Source organism: Chiloscyllium plagiosum, unplaced genomic scaffold (genome assembly GCF_037043375.1).
Source record: "Chiloscyllium plagiosum isolate Xiang-an unplaced genomic scaffold, Cpla_swu_hap1 HiC_scaffold_21, whole genome shotgun sequence".
Classification (NCBI taxonomy): domain Eukaryota; kingdom Metazoa; phylum Chordata; class Chondrichthyes; order Orectolobiformes; family Hemiscylliidae; genus Chiloscyllium; species Chiloscyllium plagiosum.
This window is the reverse complement of record NW_028270159.1, coordinates 21,453,595-21,475,834: the sequence shown is the minus strand read 5'-3', so window position 1 is coordinate 21,475,834 and position 22,240 is coordinate 21,453,595. Positions and strand designations below refer to the sequence as shown.

General features: G+C 43.5%; 1 protein-coding gene across 6 annotated transcripts in view; it reads left to right on the top strand.

Annotated features, from left to right (window-relative positions):
• The window catches only part of ralgps1 (Ral GEF with PH domain and SH3 binding motif 1), a 762,687-nt gene that overhangs the window by 640,513 nt on the left and 99,934 nt on the right, over positions 1–22,240 (top strand). For all 6 annotated transcript variants that reach the window (XM_087998399.1, XM_087998397.1, XM_043720239.2 and 3 more), the window contains one exon: positions 12,859–12,985. In XM_087998399.1, the coding sequence (XP_087854525.1) occupies positions 12,859–12,985 (127 nt within the window). The remainder of the gene's footprint in view (positions 1–12,858; positions 12,986–22,240) is intronic.

Here is a 22,240-nt window from a genome sequence, read left to right as displayed (position 1 = left end):
CTTCCTACTTGGTTCTTCCCCACCCCCCAACTGGCCTAAGATCACTTTAAAAATAGAACTCAGGAGCACCATGAGAACATTTGAGAGTGATTAAGCAGTTCATACATCTGTCAAAATGAGCCATCACTTGAATAGGCACTTTGCAAAAAAAAAACTTTATCTCCTTTCGATACTTATAAATCTGTCAAAATGAACAAACATTCACTTGAGTTGATGATGGAAAAACTATTATCTTCCACAGAAGCCTAGGCATTTGTTAAAATATCAAATTCCTACTCTCCAGAACTGCTGTGTGACCAAATGTACATCACCGAATCCATTTGTGACTGAGAAAGCAGCTGAAGTTCAGCCATCTGTTAAAACCTCTGAAGAGTCAACATATAGTTGAGCTCTTCAAGAATAAATGAAAGCATTGGAAGATTTTTAATCAATGAGCTCCACCTCTCATACTTTCTTAAGGTGCAATGCAGAATAGCATTTTATGGAATGGAGCCTATTTTAGACAGACAGGGTGGTTAAGAAGGTGTTTAGCGTGCTTGCATTCATGGCTCAGACCTTTGAGTATAGGAGTCAGGACGTCATGTTGAGGTTGTACAGGACGTTGGTGAGGCCGCTTCTGGAATACCGTGCAGTTCCTGTCATCTAACTGTAGGAATGATATTATTTAATTGAAAGGGTCCAGTAAAGATTTACCAGGATCTTGCTGTGAATGGAGGGTTTGCTTTATAAAAATAGGTTGGGACTTTTTTTTTCACTGGAGTGTAGGAGGTTGAAGGATGACCTTACAGAAGTTTATATAATCATGAGGGGTACAGATAAGGTGAATAGCAAAGATCTTTTCCCCAGGGCAGGGGAGTTACAAACGAGGGAGCATACTTTTAAGGTGAGAGGAGCAGGTTTTAAAAAAGATATAAGGAGCAACTTTGCAGGTACAGTTACAATGTTTAAAAGACATTTGAATAAGTATACGCATAGGAAAGGTTTGGAGGCATATGGGCCAAATGCAAACAGGTGGGACTAGTTTAGTTTGGGAACAGGATTGGACTGAAGGGTCTGTTTCCATGCTGCATGACTCTATGTCTCTAATGCATCTGAAAACATTTCCAGTTTTATGGTGGTATTCTTCCTTTTGACCACAAGTTGGCAGGATAAGCATAGCTTGAAAGCTTTTGTTTTTCAGTTTCCAGAGATCCTGGTGAAAGTTAACTATGTGAAACAGTTTTTCCTAAAGTAATGAGATAGTTTAGAACTGTTACAAAACAGGTTCCCTCAATGTAAGCGTTTTGGTTTGACATTCCAAACCAGGTGTGTATGGTTATAATTCTGAAGGGGTGACTTGAATTTGAGAAATGCTAAGTTCAGTTGTGTGACTAATTAAGGAAGAGGTTACCAAGCTCTCGAGACAGAAACCGTCAAGTTAAACCTGGAGATATTATAGTGAAGGAGTGGTGTTTGAGTACAGTGAAGTGATGGTAGAAGGATAGATGGAAATGTGTTCTTATTGTCCATTTTGAAATTTTTTTAAATTATCTTTTCTATAAATAGCCTGGTTTATTCTATTTTGTCTTCACTTCTTCTGTTTAATGTACTTCTGTTTTATTGTTAAAACTAACATCATGTGGTTGTGTTTCAGTGAAAGACTACCTCAGTAAATAAAATAAAGTATGATTTATCAAGCTAAAGTTTGGCCTGAGGTCTGACTTGTCCAGTAATAACATCGGCAGGGATTATAGCATAATTTAAAATAATAAGAACTGCAGTCAGCAAACATGTCATTTCTACTTCTTATGTTTTAATAATACATATGACACAGCACCTTCCAACATGAATGTAGAATCAACAATGTGTAACAACTACAAAAATAGCAGGAGAAACTCAGCAGGTCTGGCAGTCTCTATGGAGAGAAAGCAGAGTTAACGTTTTGGGTTCAGTGGCCCTTCTTCAGAATGATATGCACATGTACATTGTTTCAGAGGTCTTTTTGACATGTCGTTTTAATAGCCAATCCACATAAGCCATACAGAAATGCAACTTGTTTATAAAATATATTTAGTCCATATTACTTAAAGCAGTTTGTTATACTATTGTGATGAATGTCATTCTCATTGGTATCTGCGAACTGATCTGTGTCATTTTCCCAAACAATGACAGAAATACAGGCCTTTCAAGTCCCTGTCTTGTGAAACATTTCATTCAAAGCCCCGAAACAATTATCTGATTAAATGTGATTATCGCCAAGACAACCCACTGACTGTGGTTTAAACAGTTATTATCTCATTTTCCATCTTTCGTGTTCTTCTGTTAAAATACAAACTGGATTATATCCTTGAGGCCTATGAGATTTCACAAAGTGAAAAAAGATCAAGTTAACGCAGAGCAAAGTGTCACATTTTTGATTGGTTCAAGAAACTAGCATTGATGTTTTCTTTCATAAATCTCAAACACTAGTGTAATTTTTAATGAATCTGACTGCCGTTCAGTGAGGTAGTGACAGATTGCTGATTATTCATGCCAGTTCTCAAGCAGCAGCTAATTTATATGGAGAGCCAGTTCAATGGAAATATGTTCCAACCATAAGTCAAAACTCACGAAAAATTAATAGTGGCGGAACACTGAATGTATAGATCAAATTGTCATGATTTGGAGATGCCGGTATTAGACTGGGGTGTACAAAGTTAAAAATCACACAACACCAGGTTATAGTCCAACAGGTTTAATTGGAAGCACTACCTTTTGGAGCGACGCTCCACTATCACCTGATGAAGGAACGTCACTCCGAAAGCTAGTGCTTCCAATTAAACCTGTTGGACTATAACCTGGTGTTGTGTGATTTTTAACTTAAATCAAATTGTGTAAGCCTTGACATAGAAACTTGTTAAATTGGAGTATGCAAGCTGTCAGAGATTGCTCACAGCTCACATACTCTCTTATATTTAAGATGCTAAACACCATATTGGCAAAAAAACTGTTTTCACTGGATAGTTGGCTTTACCTTTAAGATCACAGCCATTTCAGAATCTTAAGGCTATTACATGGAGTAACTAGGGAGATGTGAGTACTGAAGATGCTGGAGATCAGAGTCAAGATTAGATTGTGCTGGAAAAGCACAGCAGGTCAGGCAGCATCTAAGGAGCAGGAAAATCGACATTTTGGGCAAAAGCCCTTCAGGAAGAAGGGCTTTTGTCTGCAAAGTCAATTTTTCCTGCTCCTCAGATGCTGCCTGACCTGCTGTGCGTTTCCAGCACCACTCTAATCGTAACTAGGGAGACACTGTTCCCATTGGTTGAAGAGTCAAGAACCAGAGGGGACTGCTTTCATGTGACTGGCAAAAGAAGAGGCATTAACATGAAAGAAAATCCTTTAATGCAGCGAATGGGGAAGATCTGTGCAGTCTTTGGATCTCATTGCCTGAGTTCCCTGATTGGGATTGTTAACCTGGGCCAATCAGGGAGCCCTGGCTGACAGATATATACAGGGGATTCTCCTGACTTCAGGGACTGACTCTGAGCTGGCAGGCCACAGCCAGTGTACTGCACACGTGTAAATACAGGGTGACTTGGTGACAGGATACCAGCCTCTGTGTAGTTATTTCAATCTGAAATGCCCTGCCTGAGAAGGAGGCAGATTCAGTCAAAACCTTTGAGAGAATTAGGTAATTATCTAAAAAGTTTTTTTTTAAAAAAGAAGGGAAGATGGCAGGAGGGTGATATTGGAAGGTAGCCCTTACCGAGAACCAGCATGGGAATGATAGGTTGAATGGCCTTCATCAATGCTGAAACCATTTGATGATCTGGGGCCAGAAACACAGTGATACCTCACCCTCCCAAAAAAATACGCTATATGTTGCAGTGAGAACACTTCAAAAGTACTGTATTGATTGTAAAACGTTTTTAGATATCCTGAAGACCTAAATGGTATTTGATGAACGCATTAGTCCTTTATTGTCAATTAATGACGTTCAAGGTGCAACTTTTCTTGCATTGATCAATTGTATGTCAAGTACCTTTCTGAGTGTTGACAAAGTGTCTTGTATCACCCTCCACTGACTGTGTTACAGTTTTGTTAGTGAGAGATCCTGGAAATATACACAGTGTGAAGTAGCGGGGTGGGGGTGCGGAAAGCAGAAACAGAAAGGAAATTATTTCCAAAAATACTTTAGATATACGAAATGCAGCACAGGTGTTGGATTGGTCAAAACTTTAAAAGGAATGTGTAAGACGGACTTCAGACTCCCATTGAAACTTTCTGTCCACAGTCAGGTTAATAGAGGAAACGCTGGGGGTGGGGATGAAAAATGTATAATATCATTTGCGTCTCTGTGCATGTATGTTGAACAGACTGGAGATGGACAGCTGCGGAAAATTGTGGAGACTGATTTGCCTGAATAGTCCATTGACAAATGGTAAGGCAGTTTGTAGCAACTGTGAAAGGAGCCCAAGTAGACAAACTGGTGGAACATAAATTCAGACTGTGGTTTATCCCAGGTCACTTAACATTTAATGCAATGGAGACTGCAACACCTAAGGTTTGTGTATTAGGGAGTTATACAAGGAGAGGCAATATGAACAAAATGGTGCAAATTTAAAGGAGACACAAAAACAGAGAAATCCTGAGGTTTTAGTGCAGAAATTGTTGAAGGACACTGGACAAGTTCTAAAACTTGTTTTTGGAAAGCACGTGAGATCTGTGATGCTGTAGAGAGAAGCACAGGGTAAAAATGCATGGATATTGCACTAAACCTGTTCAAAACACTGATTCGGTTTCAGCTAGAGTGTTGTGGCTATGTCTGAGTACAGGTACACCATCCTTTATCCAAAATCCTTGGGGCCAGTTGTTTTTCAGAATTGTGATTTTTTTGGACTTCGGAATAAATGACATTTTTCACAGTGAAATAAAAGAAATATTACCGAACAGCAGTGACGGAGAAATTTGCCCAATAAAGTATTGACCACACAAACCAGATCAGGTGAAATTGACATGCTGTTTATTACAAGCGACGTCACAGGAAGAGAAACAGACTAGGCTGACACAGACCTGACAGTCTGTACAGGTAGATCAGAATTTCTCTTCCCAGAGCTGAGGATGAGACCAGTTTTTATAATAATGCTGAACAATAAGGCTAATTAGAAATGGGGAAAATACAATGTATCTGGAAATGGAGTAATCGAGTTACAATGATGCTAATTGGAAAATAGTTATCGGAGGAATGTCCTAATTCTCTACACAAAGCAACATCCTGACAGTATCGATGGGTCCAGAGCTCCCATTCCTTTTCGCAGGTAGGTGCTAATGTCTCCTCTGAAGCGGTGAGGTGCTTTCATTGTCTTGCCCTTGGAGCAAAGCTCTTGCTGGTGCCTTTCTGTCTGATCAGTTTTTTGTGTGGCTTTGGTAATGCTGGATTGTGAAACTGCCCTCGGGGCTTTGGGATAGCTGTGGTGCTCTGTCATTGTTAATGGGAGCTTGAAGTGTATTCCCTTATCTGTGTGTACTGTGTAGTTTTGCTTGTCAGCCTGCTTGGTCCCTTGCTGAGACATTCTGGGTGTTTTAGTACATTTTGGCCAATTTTGCTTTTGTGGGCCTTTTATGGGTTGGCAGGGTGGCAAATCTTTTCCCAGAAGCAGGCACTGAGACACCATTGACACCTGCCAATGCTGGGACACGCCGCCATGTCACATCTGAGTGACATGGTTCGAGTGGGTGTGGAGTTGGGTCACCTGCTCGCATGCCAACATGGCGCTCCACACTCCATGAAAAAATTTCGGATTTCAGAGCTTTTTGGATTTTGGAATTTTGGATAAATGATTGTGTACCTGTACTACATTTCAGGAAGGATATCAAGACTTTAATGACTGTGCACATCTACTAGAATTGTAGAGATGAGGGATTTTGGGTGCACAAAAACCTGGGAATGTTTTCCTGTGAGCAGAGAAGGTTACGGGAAGATTTAATAGAGGCGTTCAAACTCATGAAAAGTTTTTGATGGAGTAAATAAGGAGGAACCAATTCATTGGTGCAAAGAGTCAGTTAGCACAGGACAAAGATTAAAGGGAAATAGCCATAGAATCTGAGGTATGAAGAGGAGGACTTTTATCTGTAATGAACTGCTAAGGTATGGATCGTATGGCCTGAAAAGATTCAATAGCAACCTTCTTAAGAAACAGATTCAATAGCAACCTTCTTAAGAGACTACTTACAAGGAGGAAAGCTTGCAGGGCAAAGGGAAAAGAGCATAGAATTGGAGGTAATGTTACAATTCCCGTGGAGAGCAACAGCTTCCAATAACAGCCGGTGACCGGCTCAAAAGATTGCACAAGATTTCCCATTTTAAGACTTGACTGTAACAAACAACCTGAAATCAACATCAAGTAAACATTAGTTGGTGGGAATAACATACTACGTTACAGAAAAGGTATTTTTAATGGATTTCTCAACATAACTGAGAATAACACTCCACACCAAATTGATACTTTTTACTTAATTATGAGCAGAAATGTAGTCTTCTTTTTAAAAGTTCCAAGTTCCTCTAGCCCTTACAGGATGCATCTTCCTGTAATTTGGATAAGGTTCTGTTCACTCAGCGTTCTGAGCATTTTTAAATGAACTTTCAGTAGTAAAGTAGCCTCTGTTGATGTAGTGATTTGGAACTCTGCACAATCTCCGTTTCCTCAAACATGTGTTACATCCTCAATGTCCCTTTGCTTGGTGATTAATCTAGCGTCTTTTCAGCCTGGAATATCAGTGCCTGTTGTGCGTCTTCTTTCCTGAAATCCCTTGGTTTGGGAAACAGTGAGGCCAGGTACCAAGGTGTTAACACTTGCATCTGACTTTGGAGAAATTTCATCGTGAATTTGTCTCTCTAACGAGCAGGTCGCATAGACTTGTCTCAGAGCAGATCCTGGATTAAGCATTAAAGAATACGGTTTAAAACATGACCATCTTACAAAGCCCAGCATTTGCAATAAGAATTGAACACATTTTTGGACGAGTTGACGTGAGGACTGCAAGATTTTACAATACATTACGTGCACAGATACAAATCTGGTCAACTTTTTCCCACATATTTTCTCATTGTACTTTGTTACTTTATATAACTTGTTTTGTCTATTAATAACTGTTCAATTTATAACGTAGTTTATTTGCAGTTGATCAACACAAAATCTACAAATTGGGCTAAAACAGTGGAGTCGTGACATATTAAATTCTTAATTGCTGCAATTATTGTTTGGATCAGGAGAGTCCTTGTTGGTTGATTGTTACAACTTTGAAATTTGTTCACCTGGAGAAGATTCTGTTGTAGTGAAATACAAACTAGCAGCATTCCCGACTGCAGCTCAGTGACATGAACTGGGAGGAAAGGCTGTGTATTCCTTTCTTTAATTGGAAACCCTAACTTTCAAATGGGCTGTCTCCTTTAAAAGGTAAAAATTGTAATCTTTCAACTGCTTCCTGTAATTGGATGGGAATGAAAGCTTTCAAAATATAATGAAGAGAGACAGGATATGAGAAGACTGAAATCATACATTTCCCATCATCTGTGAGATCCATTGTAAAGCAGCTGAGCTCAGTGAAATGTCTCAACCACTTTACACAATGAGTGGCATTTGGAATGAAATGCCGGCAGTAAACTTTAGCAAATGCAGCAATTATTCTGCACCTGAATCATCTCTCCACAGCAATGGAATGAGTGGCTGGTTAATTTGTTTGCTTTTACAATGATGTTTAATGACAGGACTCCCTGTAGCTCTTTCATTAGTGCCAAGGGATTGTTAATTTTCTCTTGATTGGACTGATCGTTATGGTGTTAGTGCAACACTCACTGAGTACTGAGTACCGAGTGAGATTAAAAGTGCAATTTTAACATGATCAGCCGAGTGAAAACTGATTAGAATGGGAGCTAGTCTTGTTTTTACAGCTTATTTCTATGCTGTTGGTTTGATAACACTTTTATTTTGATGGTCGTAGTGTGTAAAGTGCGAGCATCTAACCCAAATAGTCCTTGCTGAGTTTGGCCAAGTCTTGATGGACGAACTTTATGACATAAAAGATACTCATCCAGCGAAATAACCAATCTTACACATTTTCCTTCTGTATGGAATGTACAAACTACACTGGTTTGCACTGATCTCTGTCAGCATTATGAAGGAGAGTGAAGACTTTGAGTCTTCAGTCACACACACCTCTCTTATAAAGTGAGTTGTTTCCTTATTGTCCCCTTTATCATTGATGGGTGTTTGTTCCCAGTGTCCTATCTCTAAGCCAGGAGACCCAGGTTCAAGTCCCACCTGCTCCAAAGGTGATAACAACTCTGAACAGACTGTTTGGAAAGAACCTATTCCACTGTGGTTAAAATCTGGAATGCACTCACTGTGTACAGGGAAGCAGATACAATTGGTGGCTTTCAAAGAGGCTAAGCACATGGAGAGAAAGATGTTGCAAAGCTACAGGGTAAAGGCACGAGAGTGGGACAAGCTGTGTCCTGTGACATCTTCATCTTATTGAGGGGATTTGATAGAGTAGCTGCTGAAAGGATGCTTCTCCGTGTAGGAGAGTGTAGAATTAGGGAATGCAATTTAAAAATAAGTTGTCCCATTGAAGTCAGAGATGAGAGGAATTTTCCCCTCAAAGGCCATGACTTGTTGGAAGTCTTTTCCTGGAGATTAGTGGGGCTAGGACTATTCAATATTTTTAAGGTGGAGCTGGCTACCGTTTGACACAGTTTCTTGACCAAAAAGTATCAGAGGAAAGTGGGGTTGAGGCAAGAATCAGATCAACTAATATCTTAATAAATGGTGGGACAGGCAAGAGGGGCTAACTGGTGTACCCCTGTTTTAATTTGTGTGTTTGCAGAGATCTATGAATTATAAAGGGCTGCTCTGTCACAGTAGATCCACATCGTACTATGATATTAACTAATCTCTTTTTGACAAAACAATGAATCATTTATTCAGCTGATGTAACATGAGATTTGAACACAGTGCAGGCCTGAAGATCATAAAGCAGGGATTCTTCATTCTGTTGGTACTAGATCATGATGAACAGGAAGGGAAATTAAGGATAAACAAAGTATTTACAGTCCCTACATGGAACAAAGCCTATGATCGACTTTGGGCTCTGAGGAATTTCTGTCTCTAACTGCTCCCCAACAATCCTCCTTCCAGAAAAGACATAGAACATAGAAAAGTACAGCACTAAACAGGCCCTTCGGCCCACAATGTTGTGCTGAGGATTATTCCTAATCTAAAATAAAATAACCTAACCTACACACCCCTCAACTCACTGCTATCCATGTGCATGTCCAGCAGTCGCTTAAATGTCCCCAATGACTCTGCTTCCACCACCACAGCTGGCAACGCATTCCATGCATTCACTACTCTCTGCGTAAAGAACCTACCTCTGACGTCTTCTTTATACCTTCCTCCTAATATCTTCAAACTATGACCCCTCGTGGCAGTCAATCCTGCCCTAGGGAAAGGTCTCTGGCAAGTGACTCTATCCAAGCCTCTCATTACCTTGTACACCTCGATCAGGTCACCTCTCTTCCTCCTTCTCTCCAGAGAGAAAAGTCCGAGCTTAGTCAGCCTCTCTTCGTAAGGCAAGCCCTCCAGTCCAGGCTGCATCCTGGCTATCCTTCTTTGCACCCTCTCCAAAGCCTCCGTATTTTTCCTATAATAAGGCAACCAGAACTGGACACAATACTCCAAGTGTGGTCCCAGCAGGGTCTTACAGAGCTGCAGCAAAACCTCGCTGCTCTTAACCTCGATCTCCCTGTTAATGAAAGCCAAAACACCACATGCTTTCTTAACAACCCTATAAAGACATTCTTTATTTCAGCAAGAGTCCATTCGCCTGCTCCTGCTGCCCAGCCTCACCGTTACGCCTCCTGCTGGTGGTGTGAGTGAACTGCTCCATTCCCTTGTTTAGTGCCCTCCATCAATGTCACCACCTGCTGCTGGACGTCCCCTTACATTAACAAACACTTCTTCAAAATGATGGAATGTTTTCCTGCTTTAAGTCACCCATTACCTGGAATGAACTCCTTAACCAGAATATTCCTAACCAGAGATGGAAGGCAACAAGTTATTTAGAAGCAAAAAGAAATCAAAACCATTAATTGTCTGAGAATATGTGAAATCCTGCATATCGATCGATAGTGGATTGTACAGGTGAGGGGGCCTCATAAGTAGAGGAAAAATGGGACTGGCCACTGAGAGAAGTTGCCTATTTCTGACTACTTCTGTCAGAGGTTGCTTCTGATTTCAAGCTCAGTAAAGCCCTCCCGACCTTCTGTTGGGGGCAAGAAGGAAGATTTACCTTCTCCCCTGCCTCACAATGAAAGTTACGGTTACTGTTAACCTGTGATTCACAGCACCCCATTCCCAATGGCTAATCCCAGTGGCTCTTCCTATTAAACCCACTTAAAACCCCCCCACACCAACGTCCCCAACTGGTGTGCGTCCTCAACATTGATTATATTAAATAAATATTTCAGTTCCTCCTTTGCTAAAGTGGCGTCTGGGTTTGACATGCAGAAAGGAACAGCTGTAAATCTAAAGAGAGCTCCATCCAATATTGCATATGTTTGCCTTGCCTCATGAAGTAATATAAAGAAAATTAGAATTAGAGAATTAGATCAGAAAAAACCACAAATCAAAGGTGAACCAGGAAACTGTGTGACTGACCAGATTTCACCTGAGTAGAATGATACCAGTTTTCAGTCCCCAGGCGAAACTGAACAGGAGATTGTAAAGGAGCAGTGACCAGGGTGAGGGGGCACCTGGATTACAGAAAGAAGACGTCAGCCATTTGGGGTGAAGTACCAGACGGTGACAATGACCTGCAGGAGACGCAAGCGGCCTAAAGGTCTCTGGGAGAAAGTGAGGACTGCAGATGCTGGAGATCAGAGTTGAAGAGTTTGGTGCTGGAAAAGCACAGCAGGTCAGGCAGCATCCGAGGGGCAGGAGAAACGCTGACTCTCCTGCTCCTCGGATGCTGCCTGACCAGCTATGCTTTTCCAGCATTACACTCTTCAACTCGAGACTAAAAGTCTCTGCCAAGTACATGGAAGCAGTTAGCATGAATTAAGTTTGTGATGAGGGTGGGAATATCATTAAACTACAGCAGCCCATGAAAAACTACGTGAAGGTTTTATGCTTTACAAAACTAATGTTGATATGAAGTTCGTACATTTTCAATAGAAGATTTTGTCATTGCTTTGAAAAGCTGCTCTTTTTAATAGTGAAAGCAAAATGGTGACTTTGGAAGGAAATAAATGTCTATATTGGCTTAAATATCATGATCAAGGCAAGAACTAAGTCATCTTCATCCTCCCTTGATTACAGCAGTCTCTGTGGAAATGACCCTTATCATAAAACAAAAAACAGTTTTGTCAAAGTTATTTTAGGCTTGTGTGTGGATATTGTCTTCAGATGTCTGAAGTTGCTTCAATATTTTATGCTAACTAAACACATTTCCAGGTTAACACTAGTGTGCAGTGTGTTGAGAAGATGCCATTTCCTGCAATATAAACACTGGGATTCCCAATGTTTGGATCGGGCTGAGGGGTAATTTTTCTTCTTGTTGCCCAAGTTATAAGTCAATGAGTTGCAAAGCAGTGACTGAAATAGGTCCTTGAATCTCTGAATGTATTACACATCAATGTGACCTCCTTATGAGTATGACCAGATCAGTCATAGTATATGTAGTCAGAAGTCACACGACACCAGGTTTTAGTCCAACAAGTTTGTTTGAAATCACAAGTTTTCGGAGCGCTGCTCCTTTACCAGGTGAAGTGATTGTTAGACTACAACCTGGCTTCATGTGACTTCTGACTGTCCGCCCCAGTCCAACACCGGCACCTCCACATCACCACTTACATAGGGGAAACGCTCATCTGCAAGTCCACTCCAAGTCACATAACATCTTCAATTGGAAATATATCACCCATTCATTCACTGTTGCAACATCCTGAAGCTCCCTCCCTCACAACAGGTGCATTGGTACAAGACAATAGTTCATTACCGCCACCTCAGGAGTAATTAGAGATGCCAATAAATATTGGTTTTGCCTGTGTTGTTTATGTCTGATGAATGGACCAAATAAAAGTGTTTTTACGAGGCTGCTTCACAGTTGCAGTCTGTTCCCAGATGAATGATAATCTGTCTCTCAATGTACTGACTTAATGGGTAATGTCTGCACATTGAGTCAATGCCAGATCATGCAGATGTCCAGCAATTCTCATGTTTACACTGTGCGCTCACCAGAGAATACTTTGTGAATCCAAATTGCGCTGAACTCTAGACTTTTCTCTCTTGATGGAGATATATGTGCAAACTGTTGGAAAAGTAACTGACAATCTTCCAAGTGTAAGGAGATGCCATTAATCCTCATTGTGACATACCCATCCATTATTAAAAATACATCTCTTATAGGTTTGCTCAACTCTTTAATTTGCAGGAGCTGCCCTTGGATTAGATCTGTATATGTGACCAGTGTGCCCCATAGTAATGTAGTTGTCTCAGGTAAAGGTCTTTTAGGATTTTTCTGTGGCGTTTCCATTTATGTCACTGATAACGAATAGTGCTTTCTGTTGACAAAACTGCCTCCTGTGTTAGTAAAATCACCTTTTTTGAAGGAGCAGCACTCTGAAAGCTTGTGATTCTAAATAACCCTGTTGGACTATAACCTGGTGTCATGTGATTTCAGACTGTGTCAGTACAAGGCAACCTTCTTTGTCAATAGTTTAAAACTCTGAGACGCAGAAATTGATTTGAAAGCCTGGGTTTGAATGTGTGAAAATCCGTCTCACTGCTCCTGACAAGCTGCACATTTTTGTGAACGATTGTTCTCGTTTCTTTTCAGGTCCCTCTGAGGTTTCCGCCTCAGTGAGGTACAGTCGAAGACCAACCTGTCCTGATGCCTCGGTAATGGGCAGCCTGAACACTCCCCCGGTGCCCAGACACAGGAAGAGCCACAGCCTGGGAAACAAGTGGGTGAAAGTATCTCTTTGATCTCGAGCGAGTTCTCTCATGACATACTGGACAGCCAATGGCCTGTCCCACCCTGAACAGCAAAGGCATGTTTTGTTGGTGCTGTGTGTTCTACACTGAGGAAATTGTGAGATTTGAATGGATTATCTCTCTTCCCTGGATATCTATTCATCTGGAAAACATGGATGAGATTCTCTCCACTGTTAAGATAATGGCAGAACAATCCTATTTTATAGGGATGCATCAATCAGAACACATAGTGTAAAGGTCCATTCACTGCTTTAAGTCAGAAAAGACAGTGTCAGCATGCAGTTATCAGATACTATAAAATGGTTCTTCTATGGAACATTCTTCTATCATAGGACAAACTGAATCATCACTCAGTGTTACTACTTGTGCACTTGTTGGCATTGCTATGGCAACCACAGCCTGTAATATGGTCTCCATGGTTGATGTGACAAATTAAGATTGAGCAGAACGGGCCTATATTCTCCAGAGTTTGGAAGATTGAGAAATGATATCATTGAAACTTGTAAACGTCATCGAGGGTTTGACAGGGTAGATGCAGAGGGGTTGTTTCTATCCCTGTTACAGAGTCTCCAAGTAGGGGTCAAAGTCCCAGGATGAGGGGGTCAGCCAATATGGACTGAGATTTAGGAAAGATTTCCTCACCAACGGTTTTGTGAATCTTTGGAATTTTCAACCCCAGGCTGTTGCGAATGCTTAGTTGTTATTGGATAGATTCAAGATTGAAATGAATAGATGTTTGGCTGTAAGGGAATTGAGAGACAGGAAAGTGGGGTTGATGTCAAAGCTCAGCTGTGAGATAATGACTGATGGAACGCCCTCCCTCACTCAGGGTCACTCCTGGTTCAGCTGTTTGTTTGTTTGTTGCCACCCTGCAGCTCAATAACAGATTGTACCATCTCCAACTTCAGAAAAATAACCCACTGCTCTACTGATCCCCATCGCTCATTTCTCTGCCAAAGTGTTCAATTACACACACTTTGTTCATTTCTGACTCCAAAAAAAATGGCACATACTCGTGGGTTTTTAGCTTGGAAAGCTTGTTTTGAATAGTTTTGCTGTTGTTTGTTTTCGGTGATTGTCGCATTCATTTTAAAATGGCTGTTGTATCTGACTTGCACAAGCTTAATGTCAAATGTTACGGCTGGAGATTACGGTGGGTGTTTGTAATTGGCTGGTCAATGCACTTATGATTTTGTAGTTTCGAAATGGGCCAAATGGCCTCCTATGCTGTAAGATTTCTCCGAAGATCAATTAATCAGTCCTTCTGAAGGTTGCATTAAATCATCAACTACTGTAGGTCACTGGCACCGCGGCTATTTCCAGTGTTGTTCAGTGATGCATTGTCAAATATTGACGGTAATTAAGCATGGATTTTCAGAAATGTAACACTTGATGAATCTCCAGCCCCCTTGTTCTGAACTGTGCCTGCAGTTATTTTTGTGAGATCCTGAGATTGAAGATTAATAAAAGTCAGGGATGAGTTTTGGAAAAACTGATGCACCTCACAGAGCAATCACTCCCACTGATTCATGCCTCGAGGCATCGTGTGTCAGGGTGAGCAGCTTTGCAGAAGGTGTTTTAACAGTTTCAGGCTTGGCAATTTCCTCAAGCATCTCCTTTTACTTTTTTTTATCCTCCCTTTCTGGGTACGTAAATGCTTTCCACTGAGCATTCTTTGTTGGAAATAGAGTGGGATTTATAAATCTGCAGTCGGAACCAGTCGAGGTGAAATGGCCACATGAACTTCAATGGAATGGGATTCTTTCAGCATTTTGTGTTGCTGTCAGTCACATTTGTTGCTTTTTGCCTGGAGAAAGTGGGAACTTGTATGAAGTACAGAAGAAGTTACAGATAACAATGTTGGAGGAAGGAAGCAGTCAGACAGACTTGGACCCCAAATATCTAAGGCTGAGTATGACGATACCAGGAGCGGGCAGAATGGAACAAAATTTCTGAAAAAAATTGCAATGAATGATGCCTTTAACAAACCCTTGAAAATGAAAAAAAAAAGGACATAGGTGAAGACAAAAAATACAGTCAAATCAAGTTGAATTTGTTTCTATTTTTAAAAAAATGATGTTATACATTATAATGCCTGTTTTAAAAAAAAAATCAGAGGAGAGTATTCACAGTCAGAATTTATAACCTGATGACTGCTGGGTTTTTCTTTTGGATGTTTATTATCCTGTCCACGAACCGACACCATTGGGAGTGAGTGCTCAGTGGTTAGCACTGCTGCCTCACAGCACCAGGGTCCCCGGTTCGATACAGCCTCGGGTGACTGACTGACTGTGTGGAGTTTGGGAGGGTGGGGGTGGGGGGGGAGGGATGGGTAGGGTGGGGGGAGGGATGAGTAGGGAGTGGGGTGGGAGGGTGGGTGGGGGTAGGGGGGGGTGGGGTTGCACGTGTGAACTCTTCTTCAGAACTGCAGAGCATTTAGAAAGCGAACCAGGGAATGGGGCAATAAACAACAGGGCACCCGGTGAAGAGAGAAACCCAGAGGCAGAGGGGCGTGTGTGGCACCTGCAGGTCAACGTTGGAGGAGATGCCAAGGTTGGCGTGGTGTTTTGTTTGAACCTACAGTGATTGGAACCAGCTGGATCTTGTTGACCACGAGATCCACGGTTAGGGTTGTTAACCTGGGCCAATTAGGAAAGCCCTGGCTGACCAATATAACCCAGAGGCTGGCAGTACACGGGGCAACTGGGAACTAGGTGGTCAATGACCAGCCTGCAGGATAGTGGGCCTGGGGAGGGTCGGTCAGTACATGGGGCGGCCGGAGACCGGAAGGCCAACAACCTGCTCATGGGAAAGCGGCCCAGGGTAGTCTGGGAGCTGGGTGATCCACAACCAGCCTGGAGGAAAGCAGGCCTGGGGAGGGTCGGTCAGTACGCAGGGCAACTGGGAGCTGGGTGGTTGATGACCAGCCTGGAAGTTAGTGGGCCTGGGGAGAGTTGGTCAGTACACAGGGCAACTGGAGACCAGAAGGCTGACAACTGTCCTGCAGGAAGGCTAGCCAAGGATGGTCTGATCAGCACATGATGTGTACCGGTGTCAGGTGTTTTTTTTTTTAGCTATATTGGATCTGTGTTCTATGCACTGTTTCTCCTTTGATTGAACTGTCTTGTCTGTGTTTGTTAATGTTTCCTCTTTGGGTGAAAGTGGGATTTGAGGTATGTCCTGTTTTCCCAGATAACTGAACAGTGGGATTTGCCGTTTCGCCTTGCTGTCCCTTCCCCTATAAATAGTGGGATTTTTTTGTGAACTGCTGCTTTTTATTTATTATTAACTATGTGTTTGTAATTTGTACTGTTCAATAAAATTTAAAAAAGATTACGTTCAGGCCCGAGTGTCCCTGGAGAAGGAGCACGCGGTGTTGACCAACACCCTCCGGGAGAGTTGGGCACCGTGGGGTGTGGAGTGTTTTATTTCCCCTTCCGACTCCATTTTGATTTGATCCCTGCCCTCTCCTCCACTGTTTGATCACTTGGGCATTGCCCTTTGAGAAGGGAGCTGCTTGTCACTGACCACTCGGACGTTTCTTCCTGGTGGTGGAATATGAACAAAGTTTACTGCACTTGTTGTTCTTCACTGTGCCCTCCACCTACATGGGTGCTGGGGAATAGAAAAGCGCTTGACAGTAGTGTGGGGGTCTTTGAAAAAAAACCCCTGGGGATTTGGGATCTCCTCAGTTCAGGGACTGACTCTGAGCTGGCTGACTACAGCCAGTGTACTCTGCACAAGTCAATAAAGGGTGACTTGGTGATGGGATTATTATTTCAGTTATATCAGAACCATAAGAGCTTTCCAATGCAGTCAGTGAGGCTTGGCACCAATAATAAACCAGCCCCTGGGCATTTTCCGGGGTTGCTTAAGAGAGGCTCTGTCGCTGAAACCACTGGGGCAGTGGCTTGGACTGTTTTTGTGGGGCTAGGGAAGTACACACTCTTTCTTTGGTGATTTACATTAGAAACATAGAAAATAGGAGCAGGATTAGGCCAATGAGCCCCTTGAACCTGTTCTGCTACTCAGTATGAACATGGCTGATCATCCATCTCAGTACCCTGTGCCCACGTTCTCCACACATTCTTTGACTCCTTCACCCCCACGAAATAGACCTAACCCCCTCTTGAAAACATTCCATGTTTTGGCCAAAACTACTTTCTGTGGCTTCGATATTCCATCGGCTCCCCACTCTCTCATTAACAACTCAGCTTCCATGTTTCTCTTGATGCCAAATCTTCCTCCTTCTGCAGAGGGGTTTCTGGCCTTGCTTTACGTTTGCTCTCCAGCACTAAAAGGAGAATATCTATTTCGTTTTTCAATGAAATCTGGATAATTCCTTATTTCATCTATTTCTGGGTGAAGACATTTCTCCTCGTTTCAGTCCTAAATGGCCCACCTCGTATCTCTACTTGGTGACACCTGGTTCTGGACTCCTGGGTTATCAGGAACTTCTTTCCTGCGTTTTCCCTGTCTATTCCTGTTTGAATTTAACAGGTTTCTATGAGATTTCACCCTTCATTCTTCTAAATTCCAGTCAATGTAGTCCTAGCCAACCCAGTCTGTCCTCGTACATCAGTCCTGCCTAGTAAACCTTTGTTGCAATCCCTCTGTAGTCAGAACATCCATCCTCAGACAAGGAGGTGAAAATTGTACACAACCACCCCAGGCATGGTCTCATGTACAATTGCAGCAAGATATCTCTGCTCCTGTACTCGAATCCTCTCACTATGAAGGCCAACATACCATTAGGCTCCCTCACCACCTGCTGCATCTGGATATTTACTGTCAGTAGATGGGCCAATGGGCTGAGAAGTGGCAGATGGAGTTTAATTCAGATAAATGCGAGGTGCTGCATTTTGGGAAAGCAAATCTTAGCAGGACTTATACACTTAGTGGTAAGGGCCTAGGGAGTGTTGCGAACACAGAGACCTTGGAGTGCAGGTTCATAGCTCCTTAAAAGTGGAGTCGTAGGTAGATAGGATAGTGAAGGCGGTGTTTGGTATGCTTTCCTTTATCGGTCAGAGTATGGAGTACAGGAGTTGGGAGGTCATGTTGCGGCTGTATAGGACATGGGTTAGGCCACTGTTGGAATGTTGCGTGCAATTCTGGTCTCCTTCCAGAAAGATGTTGTGAAACTTGAAAGGGTTCAGAAAAGATTTACAAGGATGCTGCCAGGGTTGGAGGATCTGAGCAACAGGGAGAGGCTGAACAGGCTGGGGCTGTTTTCCCTGGAGCGTCGGAGGCTGAGGGGAGACCTTATAGAAGTTTACAAAATTATGAGGGGCATGGATAGGATAAATAGACAAAGTCTTTTCCCTGGGGTCAGGGAGTCCAGAACTAGAGGGCATAGGTTTAGGGTGAGAGGGGAAAGATATAAAAGAGACCTAAGGGGCAACTTTTTCACACAGAGGGTGGTATGTGTATGGAATGAGCTGCCAGAGGAAGTGGTGGAGGCTGGTACAGTTGCAACATTTAAAGGGTATTTGGATGGGTATGTGAATAGGAAGGGTTTGGAGGGATATGGGCCAGGTGCTGGCAGGTGGGACTAGATTGGGTTGGGATATCTGGTCGGCATGGACGGGTTGGAGCGAAGGGTCTGTTTCCGCGCTGTACATCTCTATGACTCTATGACTGGTGTATAAGGACACCCAGGTTTAATTGCACTTCCCCGTTCCCCAGTCTATTGCTATCCAGATCATTTGCCTTCACCAGCTATTGCACCAGCAATAAACCAGTGTGCTCTGCAATCTTTTCTTGAAAATTGTGTCCACACCAGGTCACGTCTGCCCTCACATTCATGAATGGGCCAGGCTGTGATCAGAAAGTATCTTAAAAATTGAAACTGCTGGAAAACCTCAGCAGGTCTGGCAGCATCTGTAGAAATAAAGCAGAGTTAACGTTTCACGTCCAGTGACCTTTCCTCAAAACCGGTTTGAGTTCTGAAGGAGGATCACTGGACCCAAAATGTTAACTCTGCTTTCTCTCCACAGATGCTGCCAGACCTGCTGAGTATTTCCAGCAATTTCTGTTTTGGTTTCTGATTTCTAGCCTCAGAAGTTCTTTCAGTTTACCTTCAAAAATTGCTTCAGATCTGGTTGCAGTTCCAGGGACTGTCCACTGAGTGGAGCACTAGAGACACATCTCAGAATTAGAATTTTTAGTTAAACTTCAATTTTTTTTCTACTTTAGCTACATAAGTTTCCCGAACTGTGTAAATTTTCATGCCAAATCTTATTCTTCATTCTTCTGTAGAGGGTTTCTAGACTCACATTACATTTGCTCTCCAGCACTGAAGGGAGAACATTCATTTCATTTCTGATTGAAGTCTAAGTAATACATTTTTAAAATTTCATCTATTACCATATCCGGGCTTTTAAAAAGTGACATCTGGGATGGTGGTCTATTCCAGTATATCCCAGAGGTGGTGAACTCCTCTGGCTAAGGCGAGTAATAAGATCGGGCTAGTATCAGCGTTGAGGGGCTCCGTAGGGCCGAGTGGGACACAATGAGGCGTGTTTGGCAGGATGGCATGAGAAAATATGCAGGGCCTCATGGAGAAAAGCCCTCCATGAAATTCAACAAAAATGGCACCGCCAAAAAAAAAACGATTCGGCACTATGTTTTTCAGCTTAAATAAGGGCAATTTTGAGGGTATGAAAGCAGAGTTAACTAAAGTGAATTGGCAAACTAGCTTAAGGGATAGATCAAAGGAGATGTAGTGGCAGACATTTAAAGGGTTGTTTCAGAATATATGGACCGAATATGTTCGAAAGAGGAAACATGTTGAAAAGATTTACAAGGATGTTGCCAGCGTTGTTGGAGGGTTTGTGCTATAGGGGAGAGGCTGAACAGGCTGAGGGTATTTTCCCTTAAGCATCAGAGGCTGAGGGGGTGACCTTATAGAAGTTTATAAAATCATGAGGGGCATGGATCGGATGAATAGCCAAGGTCTTTTTCCCAGGGTAGGGGAGTCCAAATCTAGAGGGCATGGGTTTCAGATAAGAGGGGAAGATATTAAAGGGAACTAAGAAGCAACTTTTTCACGCAGAGGATGGTGCATGTATGGAATGAACTGACGGAGGAATTGATGGAGACAATTAAAAGGCATGTGGATGGATACATGAATTGGAAGGATTTAGAGGGAGATGGGCCAAGTGCTGGCAAACGGGAGTAGATTAATTTAGAATATCTGGTCAGCATGGAGCAGTTGAACTGAAGGTTCTAATCCTGTGCAGTACAAATCTGACTCTCAAAATTCTGTGTGTGTGTGCGTGTGTGTGTGTGAGAGAGAGAGAAAGAGAGTGTGGGTGAGAGCGAGGGTGTGTGTGTGGGTGAGAGCGAGGGTGTGTGTGTGGGTGAGAGCGAGGGTGTGTGTGTGGGTGAGAGCGAGGGTGTGTGTGTGGGTGAGAGCGAGGGTGTGTGTGTGGGTGAGAGCGAGGGTGTGTGTGTGGGTGAGAGCGAGGGTGTGTGTGTGGGTGAGAGCGAGGGTGTGTGTGTGGGTGAGAGCGAGGGTGTGTGTGTGGGTGAGAGCGAGGGTGTGTGTGTGGGTGAGAGCGAGGGTGTGTGTGGGTGAGAGCGAGGGTGTGTGTGGGTGAGAGCGAGGGTGTGTGGGTGAGAGCGAGGGTGTGTGTGGGAGAGCGAGAGAGAGTGTGTGTGTGGGAGAGCGAGAGAGAGTGTGTGTGTGGGAGAGCGAGAGAGAGTGTGTGTGTGGGAGAGCGAGAGAGAGTGTGTGTGTGGGAGAGCGAGAGAGAGTGTGTGTGTGGGAGAGCGAGAGAGAGTGTGTGTGTGGGAGAGCGAGAGAGAGTGTGTGTGTGTGAGAGCGAGAGAGTGTGTGTGTGTGAGAGCGAGAGAGTGTGTGTGTGTGAGAGCGAGAAGGTGTGTGTGTGTGTGAGAGCGAGAGAATGTGTGTGTGAGAGCGAGAGAGAGTGTGTGTGTGTGTGAGAGCGAGAGAATGTGTGTGTGAGAGCGAGAGAGTGTGTGTGTGAGAGCGAGAGTGTGTGTGTGTGTGAGAGCGAGAGAGTGTGTGTGTGTGTGAGAGCGAGAGAGAGAGAGTGTGTGTGAGAGCGAGAGAGAGAGTGTGTGTGAGAGCGAGAGAGAGAGTGTGTGTGAGAGCGAGAGAGAGAGTGTGTGTGAGAGCGAGAGAGTGTGTGTGTGTGTGTGAGAGCGAGAGAGTGTGTGTGTGTGTGTGAGAGCGAGAGAGTGTGTGTGTGTGTGTGAGAGCGAGAGAGAGTGTGTGTGTGTGTGAGAGCGAGAGAGTGTGTGTGTGTGTGAGAGCGAGAGAGTGTGTGTGTGTGTGAGAGCGAGTGTGTGTGTGTGTGAGAGCGAGTGAGTGTGTGTGTGTGTGTGAGAGCGAGTGAGTGTGTGTGTGTGTGTGAGAGCGAGTGAGTGTGTGTGTGTGTGTGAGAGCGAGTGAGTGTGTGTGTGAGAGCGAGTGAGTGTGTGTGTGAGAGCGAGTGAGTGTGTGTGTGAGAGCGAGTGAGTGTGTGTGTGTGAGCGAGTGAGTGTGTGTGTGTGAGCGAGTGTGTGTGTGTGTGTGAGAGCGAGAGTGTGTGTGTGTGTGTGAGAGCGAGAGAGAGAGTGTGTGTGAGAGCGAGAGAGAGAGTGTGTGTGAGAGCGAGAGAGAGAGTGTGTGTGAGAGCGAGAGAGAGAGTGTGTGTGAGAGCGAGAGAGTGTGTGTGTGTGTGTGAGAGCGAGAGAGAGTGTGTGTGTGTGTGAGAGCGAGAGAGAGTGTGTGTGTGAGAGCGAGAGAGTGTGTGTGTGTGTGAGAGCGAGAGAGTGTGTGTGTGTGTGAGAGCGAGTGTGTGTGTGTGTGAGAGCGAGTGAGTGTGTGTGTGTGTGTGAGAGCGAGTGAGTGTGTGTGTGAGAGCGAGTGAGTGTGTGTGTGAGAGCGAGTGAGTGTGTGTGTGTGAGCGAGTGAGTGTGTGTGTGTGAGCGAGTGAGTGTGTGTGTGTGAGCGAGTGTGTGTGTGTGAGCGAGTGAGTGTGTGTGTGTGAGCGAGTGTGTGTGTGTGTGAGAGCGAGAGAGTGTGTGTGTGTGTGAGAGCGAGAGAGTGTGTGTGTGTGTGAGAGCGAGTGAGTGTGAGTGTGTGTGTGTGTGTGTGAGCGAGTGTGTGTGTGTGTGTGTGAGAGCGAGAGAGTGTGTGTGTGTGTGAGAGCGAGAGAGTGTGTGTGTGTGTGTGAGAGCGAGTGAGTGTGAGTGTGTGTGTGTGTGTGAGAGCG